Raw genomic sequence first — 12,657 nt, forward strand, 5'->3', positions numbered from 1 at the left:
GCGTCCCCTAATACTAACGGAACTGTGATATTTTTATAAAACTGCCAAGCATAATTAAAAACATTAACAGACATGGTGGTGCATCAAATTATATGTCACAGCAGTACCCACACACCCTCTTAGATTAACAAGTGTGAGAAGCGACATCTTGGGTACCCAGAAACCATCCGGGTGAAAAGAAGGACCGTTCCTCTGAGCTACCATGGTGAGAAACACGAACATTGAAAGTAATTGCTTTGCTCAGCAAACCGGCATTTAAAATGAAAAAAGAAAGCTCATTTACTCAGAACAGTAGGGGAAAGAAAAGAAAAGTTTGTTGTATATGTGCTCTATTCTTTGTTGTTATTGTTGTTATTAATCCTCACCCAAGGATATTTTTCCCATTGACTTTCAGCAAGAGTGGAAGGGAGGGAGGGGAGAGAGAAACATCAGTGTAAGAGAGACACATCCATTGGTTGCCTCCCACAAGTGCCCCAACCAGAGCCAGGGACCAAACCTGCGACCCCGGTACATGCCCTTGACTGGGAATCAAATCTGTGAACCTCTGGTACCCAGGCTGATGCTCTAACCACTGAGCACACCAACCAGGCCTATGTGCTCTATTCTTTTGCTATTTCCAAAGAAGAGTAAGCAGGTCAACAAAGGGTTGGCAAAGGCCGGATAGTCAACATTTCAGATGTTTGTAGGTGGTATGTTCCGTTACAAGTACTAACCTTAGTAGTTGTAGTGTGAAAGCAGCCACAGACTTCTGATAAATGAACAAGTATGGCTGTGTCCAACAAAGCACTATGTACAAAAAGAGGCCAGCAGCCCAGTCCCTGGCTTAATAAAGCTGTTGCTTTTGAGCTCAGGATGTGCTGGTGATAAGTTTGGTATTTTAAGGGACACCCGCAAAATAAACCAAATAATCTGCTTTTGATAACTTGGCAGTTTCACTGACATGATGAGACCCAAGTATGTGATGGAATTAAATAACAGTATAAAGTAAAATACACCAGTGTAGCGAGAGTTTGCTGTGGAAGGCTGGAATAAAATGGAACTGGTTTTATCCTTGAGACCCCCATAGAGGGTAACAGGTCCATCTGCCTTTTACTGCTGCAGTTTCTAGGGATGTGGACAGTATTGAAGACTTGGACTTTTTGAACCCGTCTATTGAGTGTTGAGCAACCGCGAGAGGTGATCCCTGTGTGATCCACCATTCATGAAGTTGAAAATTGCTTCCCACAAATGGACAAAAAAAAACAATAACCGAAGGTTAAGAAAGTCAGGATGCCAGTTATGATCACGATCGCTTCACGTAGATTTCCTTTTAGATTCAGACCAGAGGGTGCTTTGTGTTAAGCAGGATGTAGATATTAATAAAATAACCCCAGCATTCATCCTTTCACACTATTTGACAAAATCCCCACGTCAGTCTGTGTCCATAACACATAAAAAAGAAATGTAGCTTGGCTGGAGTAGAGTAAACACAGCGTAGATTACACTTTTATTACCTTACGTCCACATGATGCATTGATAGTCTCCCAACCATGATCGCACTGACGATGAAATAATGGTACAAGGGAATGCGGGGAAAGTGCTTTGTTCTTTTTTTTTTAGAGAGTATATACCATATTTAAGGATCACAAACGATCTTCATCTTATAAATAGTTTCTCCAACCCGGACTCGGCGGTGATCGATGTTTGAGTTTTGCAGGCGTTAGGGACGTTCTGCTGCTTCGGAAATAAATCAGGGGAGCCCCTTTTGAACACAGAAAGTTGAGGTGGTGGTCTGCAAAGCTCCACCAGGCTTGGAGATTAAATTCCCCCATAAAATCGTTCTGTGCCGGCTTACACTTCACCTGCGTGGGAAGTATTCCTGTGGCCACCTCTCACATAAATCCCAGCCATTTCAGGCTCTCGCCAGCTCTGTGTAAAATAGCACTTTCCGTGATAAGGCAGTGACTTATACGGGTCTTAATTTACTTTCATTTTCTATTGTCAGTGCTATGGAGGTAATGCATTGCCCTTCCGCGGGCGAGAGGAGACTAATCAAATTTTCTCGTTAGAATCTAATGTCCGTCTATTGACTGGCTGCCTTTTATGGGCCTCGGTTTAAGGGAAACATTTGCCTCGTGGCCTGCTGTAGGAGGTCACAGTTGTCACTGCTGGAAGGTGGGGTTATTCCTCTTTTTGTATCCTGAGCCCATTATGGCTGTAAAATTATGTCACCCTGGAGACGGAGGAAACACACACATCGCAGGCCGATCGGGGCCGTTTTTCACGAAGCCTCTAGTTCTGGGCTCCGCTGTCGCCCTGGCTGGGGCAGGAGCTTGACGCGGAGTGCGGTGCTGTGATGACCCGGTCAGAACCGCGGCGAGGGCTCGGTGCCCGGGCGTCTCATTCGGTGGAGTGTCTGGCACGGAGGTCCTGCAGATGGGCACCGGGGATCGCGACCGCTTCCTGCAGATGATGCCCGTTGTCACCTTGTCTTGAAGTGACCTTCCTTATAAAGTTTTCTTAGGGGACACACAGGAACGAAAATGTTTCCTTGGCATTTATGTCCCCCGTGATGGCGTGTATTTTGCTACAGGAACATCGGGCACCGCACCAGGGTTCGTTAATAAACTAAAAGCAAATCTGCTCCTCCTCACCCACCCCCAAATCTTGCCCTGCAGGTACTCAGGGAGATGGCAGTGTGAAGTGGGAGGGTTGTGACAAGCCGTGGTGCATCGTTTCTGAACCTGAAGTGACCCTCGCACGCGTGGAAACAGTAGCTCCCTTGGTGCTGGGCTGCCTGTGGTCTAGGGAACAGCGCTTCGCGGTGAGAAGTGCTTCCGACCCTTCTCACCCCGTCTGGGGAGGGGGTGCTCCTGCCAGGAGACCCTCGCCGCCTCCTGGCTGCTTTTCCAAACACCCTCCTGTTTGTCATTTGCTCCTGAAAGATCTTCCTTCCGCTTTGTCCCTTAGCAGAGTGACCCCCTAAAGCCCATTGAGTCACAGTCTCCCTCCTCAGAGCACCCCACATGGGCCCTCACCCCCCCATTCTGTTCTGCCCTCACTGCTGTCTCCCTCGCTTCTGCAGCTCGGGCCACCTGGGCCCAGCTCGTGCTAGCGTTTCCCAGGCACACTCAGCTCCGGGGCCTCTGTGCGGGTTTCTCCGCCTGCTGCCCTGTGCCCGGGGCTCTGGAGCGCGGGCTCGGGCTCCTCCTGTGAGCACCACCTTCTCTGGGGCTCAGCCTTGCCAGCTCCTCACGGCGCCGTCTCTGCTCTGCCCCGCACCCCTGATTCTTCTCCACCCTGCTCTGTTTTTCTTTTTCTCCGTAATACAAATCACCCTTTAACAAGGTGAATCACTATTGTTTGAGATGGTTGCTTCTCTCGCTAGACCACACCTCCACACGGACAGGGGTCTTGGTTTGCTCATTGGTCTCTCCCCAATGCCTCACATAAAGTAGAAGCTGAAATATTATTTGGAGGAACACAGGCATGAGCAAGCCCTCTCAACTCAGCACAGTCTGCATCTGGGCTACCGTCTCAGTTTCTCAGATGACCTCTGACCTCCTGGGGTTGCAAAAAGAAAAAGGGATGAGGCTTATATCAAAAGCATTTCCCATCCAGAGCTCCACTGAGATTTTGGAAGCTGGATGTCCACCTTGAGGCAGCCAAGGGCATAAATTGGAACTGGTTTCCTGATGTATTTTTTTCATTTGGTATTACATGTAGACACCCATGCTCAAGCTGTATATCCTACCATATTTTACAAGGCTGTTTAGAGGCTAAGGAATTGACATGAAGGTCACCTGAATGTTAAAGTCACATGTATAGGATGGTGGGAGGGCTGCTCCGGATTTCCCAGCTAGAGGTCAAAACCTAGAGCTAGAAATGCTTAACCCTGAGTTTTCAGTCTTGTTTTCTTTGGAAAGGTGACTAGACCCAGCAAGCTTGCTTGCAGAAGTTATGAATGAGCACGTTTGAGCAGGGGTCAGAGGCTAAAAGACGGTTCCGATTCAAGATCTATGGGATCCTTTGCTTGACCTGTTCATGATGCTGCTTCTGCTGAACTTTGGTTGGAGGTCGTTTACCAGATAGCATACACGCTGGGACAACTTAGAGCATAGCCCGACAGACGACATAACAGCATATTTTGACCAAGTCACATTGTATGTTAACCAAACAAACCCTTTCCAGTGCCCTAGACATGCTGATGGATTAGCCCTGTATCGCTCTAAATATTAACTTTGTAGCCTTCTCGTGGTTTTCCCAATCCTAAATTCAGATTTATGTGTGTCTAGGGACGTGAGTGAGTGTTAAATGACAGTACTTCCCCTTTATGCAATATATGCAACAGGGTAATTCTTCCTTCTCCCCGAATATTAAATGAGAACCTGTGTCGAGTGTCTGGCACAGGTGACGCCAATGAATGGAGTCTTTATTATCTGGCCGACTTGGAAATCTGGGCCCATATCACAGTCCCTAGGTTAACCTCAGAGGTGCCCGAACAGTACAAACTGCTTTGCAGAAGTTTAAAAAACAAAACAAAAATAAACCCTCCTAAAACCATTTGTTTTCACTTTCTAAGTGGTTAAGCTCCTTGTCCTTGGTGCCCTGGAACACCCTCCCATACTCTTTGAACTTCTCCTTCCCCAAAGGAAGCACCTTACAAAGATCGAGACACGGGGCACAGGTTTTCCAGCCCCTGCCACCACCCTCGTTATGCTGTCTCTGGTCTACCACGGACTTCACACCGTGGCAGCCAGTCCTGGTGTGACAATGACTTCAGGATGTAGGAACATCAGAGAAACAGAAGATGAGCTCCTTGCACAAACTCCTCCTTAAAATGTTCTCCCTCCCTCCTCACCAGCTGCAGGGTGGTGATAATGAAATAGTAAACTCATCGCTCTTCAGTCCTTGGCTAGACGGGGATCTGGTTTGCTAGTGGCTGTAAATACAGGAAAACTTCACTCACACTAATTGAGATGGATTGTTAGTATGAGTGGCTAGAAAGTTTGAAATAAAGGATTAAAAGAGAGACAGCTTCCTTTAAAAGTCCAGCTGGAGAAACAGAAGTCACTCACAAGGATTTACTCAAAGAGAAATGTTTCTTGACTCAATGAAATAAACAAGTAACGCAGTTTTTGTATATATTTCCATGGGCTTAAAAAAGGTTTAATACGCCCAGCCAGTGTGGCTCAGTGGTTGAGCATCAGCCCATGCACCAAGAGGTTGCTGGTTCAATTCCAAGGCACATGCACAAGTCCCCTGGGGGGGGGGGGGGCATGCAGGATACAGCCAATCGGTGTTTTTCTCATCGATGTTTCTATCTCTCTCTCTCTTTCCCTTTCTCTCTCTAAAAATCAATAAAGAAAAAAAGTTTTTAAAAAGAGGTTTAATTTTTTAACTTTTTGCGGTAACACCATAGTGTTTTCCACAGTGGCTGCACCAGTCTGCATTCCCACCAGCAGTATACTAGAGTCCCCTTTTCTCCACACCCTCGCCAACACTTGTTTGATGATTTGTTGATGGCGGCCATTCTGACAGGTGTGAGGTGATACCTCATGGTTGTTTTAATTTGCATCTCTCTGATGATTAGTGATGTTGAACATTTCTTCATGTCTCTTGGCCATGGTATGTCCTTTTTGGAGAAGTGTCTATTTAGGTCCTCTGCCCATTTTTTAATTGGGTTCTTTGTCTTCCTTTTGAAATATTCTTTATCCTTTTAAATGTATTTCACATGCTCATTCTTGATTATTTCTTTATTCTTAATACTGTAAAGCTATATTTCAACTTAGGCTATTGAGTTTTCCTCCTTTCTATATCAATAGACAATACTTGCAAAGCATAAGAGTTGGAGAATCTTTCTACGTACATGCTAATTTTTATAATTTCACTTTCCTAAAGAGGGTGCCACGGTATGGTGAACACACAGCCAGCCTATGGCTATCCTGATCAGTAAATATTACCCCCAAATTTTTATTTATTCAAAATACAAAATATGGTTTGCCTAATTTTGTCATTCTGCCAGATTGTACTGTGCCCAAAGAACTTGCACTTGTTCTCATTGAGCTGTACCAGTAATGATGAGAAAAGATTAAAACCATGGGAAGCAGCTATGTTCTGTGTGGCTCAGTTGGTTAGAGCATTGTCCCATATGCCAAAAGGTTGCAGGTTTGATTCCCGGTCATGGCACCTTTGGAAAGCAACCAATGAATGTTTATTTCTCATCTCTCTCTCTCTCTCTCTCTCTTTCTCTCTCTCTCTCTCTCCTACCCTCTCTCTAAAATTAATAAGCATATTCTGGGGTAAGAATTTTTTTAAAAAAATAGGAAACATTTAAAATGCTAAATACCACTGCCATTGCAAGTTGGGAAATGATTAACTTAAAAATTCTTGCATAGTGATTTGCTTGAGTTTATGCAGGAAAACATTTACTTTTGATTTCAAAAAAGAATTTTAAATTGGAACTTATCCTTCAGTCTTAAAAATTAAGGCCCCATTTTTAATCATTTTAACCTTTTATGTGGGTTAGACTGAAGACTTTTTAAGGGGAAAAAAAAATCCATAGTTTTCCCGTAGATGGTACTTTATGACCTAGTGTGTAATTCATTTTCAGTGGATTTGAAATAAAAGTAGCTTGTTTTTCTACGGTGGCATAAGGTCTGCATTTTGCATTGGGATGTAATAAACAGAGGAGGAAGGCGGTGCACTAATGGGAAGTGTCCGTGTGCCATCCTTTCCGCGGGGTGACTAACACGTGCTTTGGATCTCATTTTCCCAGCACCCCTGGTACCTGGGTGTGAGTGATGGAGAACCTGGAACACCGAGTCCTCACCTTGGCGCCCTGGGTCACAGCTTGACTACGACAGAATCAAGCTGCGCCTAACTGCAAAGCTCATGCTCTTTCCTTCCTTCTCCCTTTTGCTATTGAAATATTCTCTCCCTTGTCTACTACACAGACGCTGGGGGCAGATGCTTTTCAATATGTATGCCCTGTGCTCATCCCAAACCAACGGACTCAAAAGCCTCTGGTGGAGGCATAGGGGCTGGATGGATGCACAAGGATTGAAAAGAATTCCAGGAATATGCCATGTCCTTCCTCCCAATCGAAAGCCTGAAGAGATACCTAAACTGCTTTTTTTAATTTTTTTGAATAGTTATCAAGCAGTGATTGACATAAAAGGGAAGAAATCAGAATGAATGTTTCTCTTTAAAATTAAAGATAATATTTAATTATGTAACAAAAGAGCCTCTGGTTTGGGTGCAGATCTTGGGTCCCTTGGATTGTTAATATTCCAGATGCTTTTTTTTTTGAAGCATGTATAAAAAAACATTTATTGTAGGGTTTAGTTTCAAAACAACTTAGCCATAAATTCTTCTCATTCAAGTCCTCTTTGGGATATTATTTCTCAAATATAATAGTCCAGTAAGTAGAGAAGATTAGTGAAGAAGGATACTTAGAACATTGGTGATACTTGAATTCTCTTTTGAATGAATAACAAATGGATTTGACCTGAGAACATAGTGCAAATGCCTAATTTCCTTTCTTTTTGGTTGAAATGGTTTCTTCTTTAAATCAAAATCTTTTTTTCTTTTCGTCTAAAAAATAAATAAGCTCATAGTGCTCTGCATTCTCATTAGTCATTACTGATCCCTTGGAAAGCTGCTCCTATAGGCATTATCATTCACCCTGCTCATTCATTGAGACATTTTTGTTTTATAATAAACTTCAAGTTTATGGGCATTTATATTTCCACATATATAACAGTACATGTTGCAATTCAGGAATGTTGCTCAAAAACATTAGTGGAACTCAGAATTGAAATCACTTTCTTTTTGACAACTAGTCGAATGAATCGGCTGACAGAGACCACATTTTTGCAAGTGGAAAGGTCCTTTTGTGATTTCAGAAATGCATGTATTAACTCTGAGTTTTTTGGTAGTGTTTAAACTATTTTCTCACAACAGATGGCTTGAGATTAAGCTATCTAAAATATACAGTGTAGGATTTACCTTTGCTCTGAGGTGTAATTATTCTGCAGTAAGCTAGTGTTGAGATTTCTTTGGGCTTTGTAGGAAACTTTAGGCATGGTATTGATGATACCATTGTTTACTTTCAAGATCACAAAAATTAATTTAGCAAAGAATAGAAATTTAGGACCACATTTCTGCATTCAACACCAACTATTTTCTCTCTATGCTTGCTTGTTTTGCAAAGAATTTTAAATATAATAGTGTAATCACAAAATGGACTATTTTCAAGATTTTCCTTCACCCGAGTCTTGAAAGGAGTGACACACATCCTCACTGTGCTGGGAAGTGTCTCGTGGTTTTCTCTTGAACAGCATTAACTTCTTATGTGTGTTTCTGTACTAAACTCTTTGTTCTGGAATAAACAGAAAATACGGCTTTCTTTGAAACGATTGGATATTGTTTCTCTTCTCAAACCGCCTTCCCTTCTGCTTTCCAGTTCCGACAACAGCAGCCAGCACCCCTGACGCCGTTGACAAGTATCTGGAGACCCCTGGGGATGAGAATGAACACGCCCATTTCCAGAAAGCCAAGGAGAGGCTGGAGGCCAAGCACCGAGAGAGAATGTCCCAGGTAGTGTGACTCATCCGTGCTTCAGCCCTACAATAAAGGGGACATCGGTCTTGCCTCTGCCTCAGAATCTCCACGGGGGCCTGGTGGCAGATGATATCTGGGGGTCTTTAATTTAATCCAGATTCTTAAAGATATAGTCTCAATTTTCAGTGTTTTCTACAGGGTATTGATTTGGGGGGTGGAGGTTATACCCTCCTGACCATCCCACCTAGGAAAGACCCAGGAATAGTAAGTATAATAGGATTTTTGTAAGCAGAAATTCAATAGGACTACTACATTCTTGATGGTTTTATTACTCTGTGTATATGTAGTAACCATAACCATTATGTTGTAAATTAAAATCCCTCAAAACATTCTTTAGTTAATGTTGAATATTTTTGTTTTAAATACCTGATTATTATAGCGTTGAACCAATCATTTCTTACAAAGCTCATTCATAGGACCATAGAAACTTTAAACTAAAGTGAAGCATATTAATCATTTCATCCAGTCTCATATATTTTTTTAAGATCAAAATGGGTCATTAGTAGACTGCAGTAATCATGCCTTTCTTCTGTCTTTTCTGATGATTTGACATCTGTTACCTCACTAACCCCAGAGAGACTGCCCCTCCCAGGGCTAGCCAGTTTTTAGAGGCAGCAAATGACTGGCCTACAAACACATCTTTCCAGTACAAACCAACCACTCAAAATTCATGCCCTCAACTACCTTTTTTCTTTGGGCTCTTACACCCTGGGCCACTATCCACCTGCCCCATTCACTGCAAGGCCAGGTACCAGACACTTAGGAACAGGTGGCCCCTATGCCCCGGGGCCCACCCAACTTATCCAAACTCGTCAGTCCTCAGCCCACTTCGCCACTTGACTGGCCTCACTCATTCCTGCCCACACAAACCACAGCCAAGGTTCTTACCTATGTTTTCTTCTCACTCTCTCTGCGTCTGGACCAACCCTGGTGCTTCCCATGTTCCGCACTGGAAACTGAGCGGGAAACTCTTTTCGATGGTAGTCCTATCCCTGTGTGCTAGTCTCACCACACCTGAGTAAAAATAGAACCTACATTTTAAAACAGAACTACTAAGGTATCTAGAAAGACACAACACAATTGCTTTGTTTTTTAACATGTTTTTTTCTTTATTAATTTGAGAGAGAGAGCAAGGGAGAAGGAGAGAGAGATAGAAACATCGATGAGAGAGAACATCGATTGGCCGCCTCCTGCATGCCCCTCACTGGGGATGGGCCGGCAACCTGGGCCTGGGCCCTGTCTGGGAACCGAACCAGCAACCTCTTGGTGTGTGGGCTGACATTCAACCACTGAGCCACACTGGCTGGGAACTTTTTTTTAAGGGTGACTACAGTACTTGGGCTCTGGAGTACAACGTGTGGTTCTACTTGTCACCCTCCATGAAAACTCGAATGCGAGTGGAACTGGAGAGCTAGCTATAGTGCAGTACTGAGGTTTCACCCGAAACCAGTTCTTTCGAAAAGATTTTCCTTTAGGAAAGACACAAGTTGGTAAGTACGCTCTGTTTAAAAAGTGAGAATCACTACGCGTCGTACTTATTACCACTGCGATGATGTCACTTAAAGCTTAACTCAATCTTATTTCTTGTTTATGACATTTTCGGGGAATTTCCACTGCCTCAAAATCCACATCTGGGACAAAAACAGAAAATAACAAGAATAAATACTGACTGCCCAGCTTGGCATTGCCAGTGTCTACCCTCACACCCACCCCCCCCTGCACCCCGACTCCAGACTTCCTACTTTCTCTTCCACCCCCAACTGCTACCATCGTCATGGGCGGCACTAAACCTCTGTTGGCCTCTGCCCCGCACGTGCTCAGATCATCCTGGCCCTCCTGTGGCTGTGAGCACTGGCTTCCTGGGGAACTCCCCTGCGCCCCGCCTCACATGGGAAAGTCTCAGCCACACCTTGTACCCACGTAGTCCTCGGAATGGGACACGCAGTCATTGCCCTTACTTTTCATTCAGCTCTACATATTTGATTCCCTATTTTATTAGTGATTGTGTGTGTGTGTGTGTGTGTGTGTGTGTGTACGCATGCACAGGTGTGTATCTTATCTCTCCAGCTAGGTTGTAAATTTTCAGTCTCTATGACTTTATATGTCACCTTACTGACCTGGCATTTTTTTTCCTGAACTCACTTGAATAGTTCTTATTTTTTTTAAAAAAAATACAAGTTCTGAATTGTCTTTCCCAATGTATCTTGGTCAGTGTGATCCTATTAAGATAACGGATTTCAAATACCCTCCTAGTTTTAGATATTAATCTGTCCTGGAAGAATCACTTAATTTTATTTTAGCACATCTGTTTAACCCATGACTTAGTTCGTTTACGTTTTGGTAGATTCTCTTCATCTTTTAGTCATTAGTTATACCTGAGATAACACGGGAGATGTTATCCCGGAGCAGAAAATGGAGTCTGCCAGATCCGAGGGGTCATAGGCAAGCGAGGTGCCTGAGAGCGACATTTATCCTCATGATCTGTGCTGCTGAATTCTGGGGACCGCTGGACTCTGAACTTGCCTGCCTCTTAAATCTGTTTGTATCAGTCGTAGTGTTTTCTGCATGAAACTGCCAAGTCTTTGAAGACCCGTGAATCCAGATGATATTGGTACTTCTGCACATGCAGTGGAAAATTGCTTCAACGTGGGGAGCAACCACAAAGTCCAGATCCTGAGAATTTTTAATTTTAAAAATGTAGTCCTTTTCATTCTTTTTTGTTGTTGTTATTTTCCCTACAGAGGGTTTGGGTTATTTTGGATTTTTTGTTGTTGTGGCTCATAGTACGTCTAAATTTGTAGATTTCTGTTGCTGTTCATATTTATGAATAGTAACAAGCAAATTTAAGGTGCTGAACTGTTTATAAGTACTTTTATTACTTATGAATTGGTTAGCTTTAATGTATCCTGAAAATGAAGTTCTTTAAAATGAAAGTTGACTTTTCTCTAAATGTATTATTTTTAAGGTAAGCATCAACATCTAGGAACGGCTCTTCCCCATATCACCAAATATAAATAAAATTGGCTCATCTGCTAGATTTGCCATTTTATAATGGCCCATTGAGCCATCGGCAATGAAAGGGTGGTCTTTAGAGCCACAGGATATTGGTTTATATTCTTCCTTTTTCATCTTTTTGCATGACTTTGAGTGGGTAACTTAACCTGGTTCAAAAATAGTGATGGCCATGCCTAATCTCAGGCTGTTGTGGAGAATCAGTGAAATGAGATAGATTATGTAAATCCGTCATCCTGGCTCTGGTACTTAGCAGGGTAGCAGTGAAGTTAGCTCATCAGTGCAGCTCTGTGGAAGCCACTGTTATGGGGAGATGTTCAGTCTACCATAGTGTTTATCTTTCAGTAGAAGACCTACTGTGATGGTACAGGTGAATTGTTTTAGTTGCGAGGGTGTAGGATACTATTAAATTTGTCTGAAAATCAAATTTTATTTTTTTTCTCTAGAAATGCTTATTTTCCATTTATTAGCTAAATACATCTCTGTAATTATTTCATGATTTCTCCGCTCAAAGCTGAAAGTTCAGGTTCTGAATATACAAAGTTAGATTGTAAAAATGTAAATGTAATATAGGAAATCAGTTTTTTTTCATCCCAATAAAACATTTGACTTCTCCCCAACTAATTTTGTGATTCCTTCCTCAAGAACTCAGAGTAGAAAACCGCCACTGGGAACGTTCTTAAAGCAGGAAATTGAAATATTTGTAATCAAGGCTTGTGTCACTCAAAAAGACAAAGTAATCTTCCATAGCCCCCTCCCCAGGCGCCCTTCATTAACTCGTGGAGACACCAAAGTATTTGGAACAATATGTTTCTTTTCTTCTGTGTTCTGTTCTTTTTCACAACAATGGGGCATTTTTCCCAATTTTGCTGTGAATGTTTTAGGTCAATTTTAATATATTTGTCAAGTGTGGTAGAGAATATATTCCATTCTATGTTGTCCATAATTTCATGAAAACAACATGGAGATGCTTGTCCTGTATCTTATGGAACAAATTAATGCTAATATACAATAAGGTATCTGACTAAAAACTTACATGGT

General features: G+C 42.7%; 1 protein-coding gene across 8 annotated transcripts in view; it reads left to right on the forward strand.

Annotated features, from left to right (window-relative positions):
• Positions 1 to 12,657, forward strand: part of LOC118616898 (amyloid beta precursor protein) — a 241,811-nt gene that overhangs the window by 157,750 nt on the left and 71,404 nt on the right. For all 8 annotated transcript variants that reach the window (XM_036242451.1, XM_036242452.1, XM_036242453.1 and 5 more), the window contains one exon: positions 8,447 to 8,580. In XM_036242451.1, coding sequence (XP_036098344.1) covers positions 8,447 to 8,580 — 134 coding nt within the window. The remainder of the gene's footprint in view (positions 1 to 8,446; positions 8,581 to 12,657) is intronic.

The sequence above is a fragment of the Molossus molossus genome, unplaced genomic scaffold (assembly GCF_014108415.1).
Source record: "Molossus molossus isolate mMolMol1 unplaced genomic scaffold, mMolMol1.p scaffold_m16_p_5, whole genome shotgun sequence".
Lineage (NCBI taxonomy): Eukaryota > Metazoa > Chordata > Mammalia > Chiroptera > Molossidae > Molossus > Molossus molossus.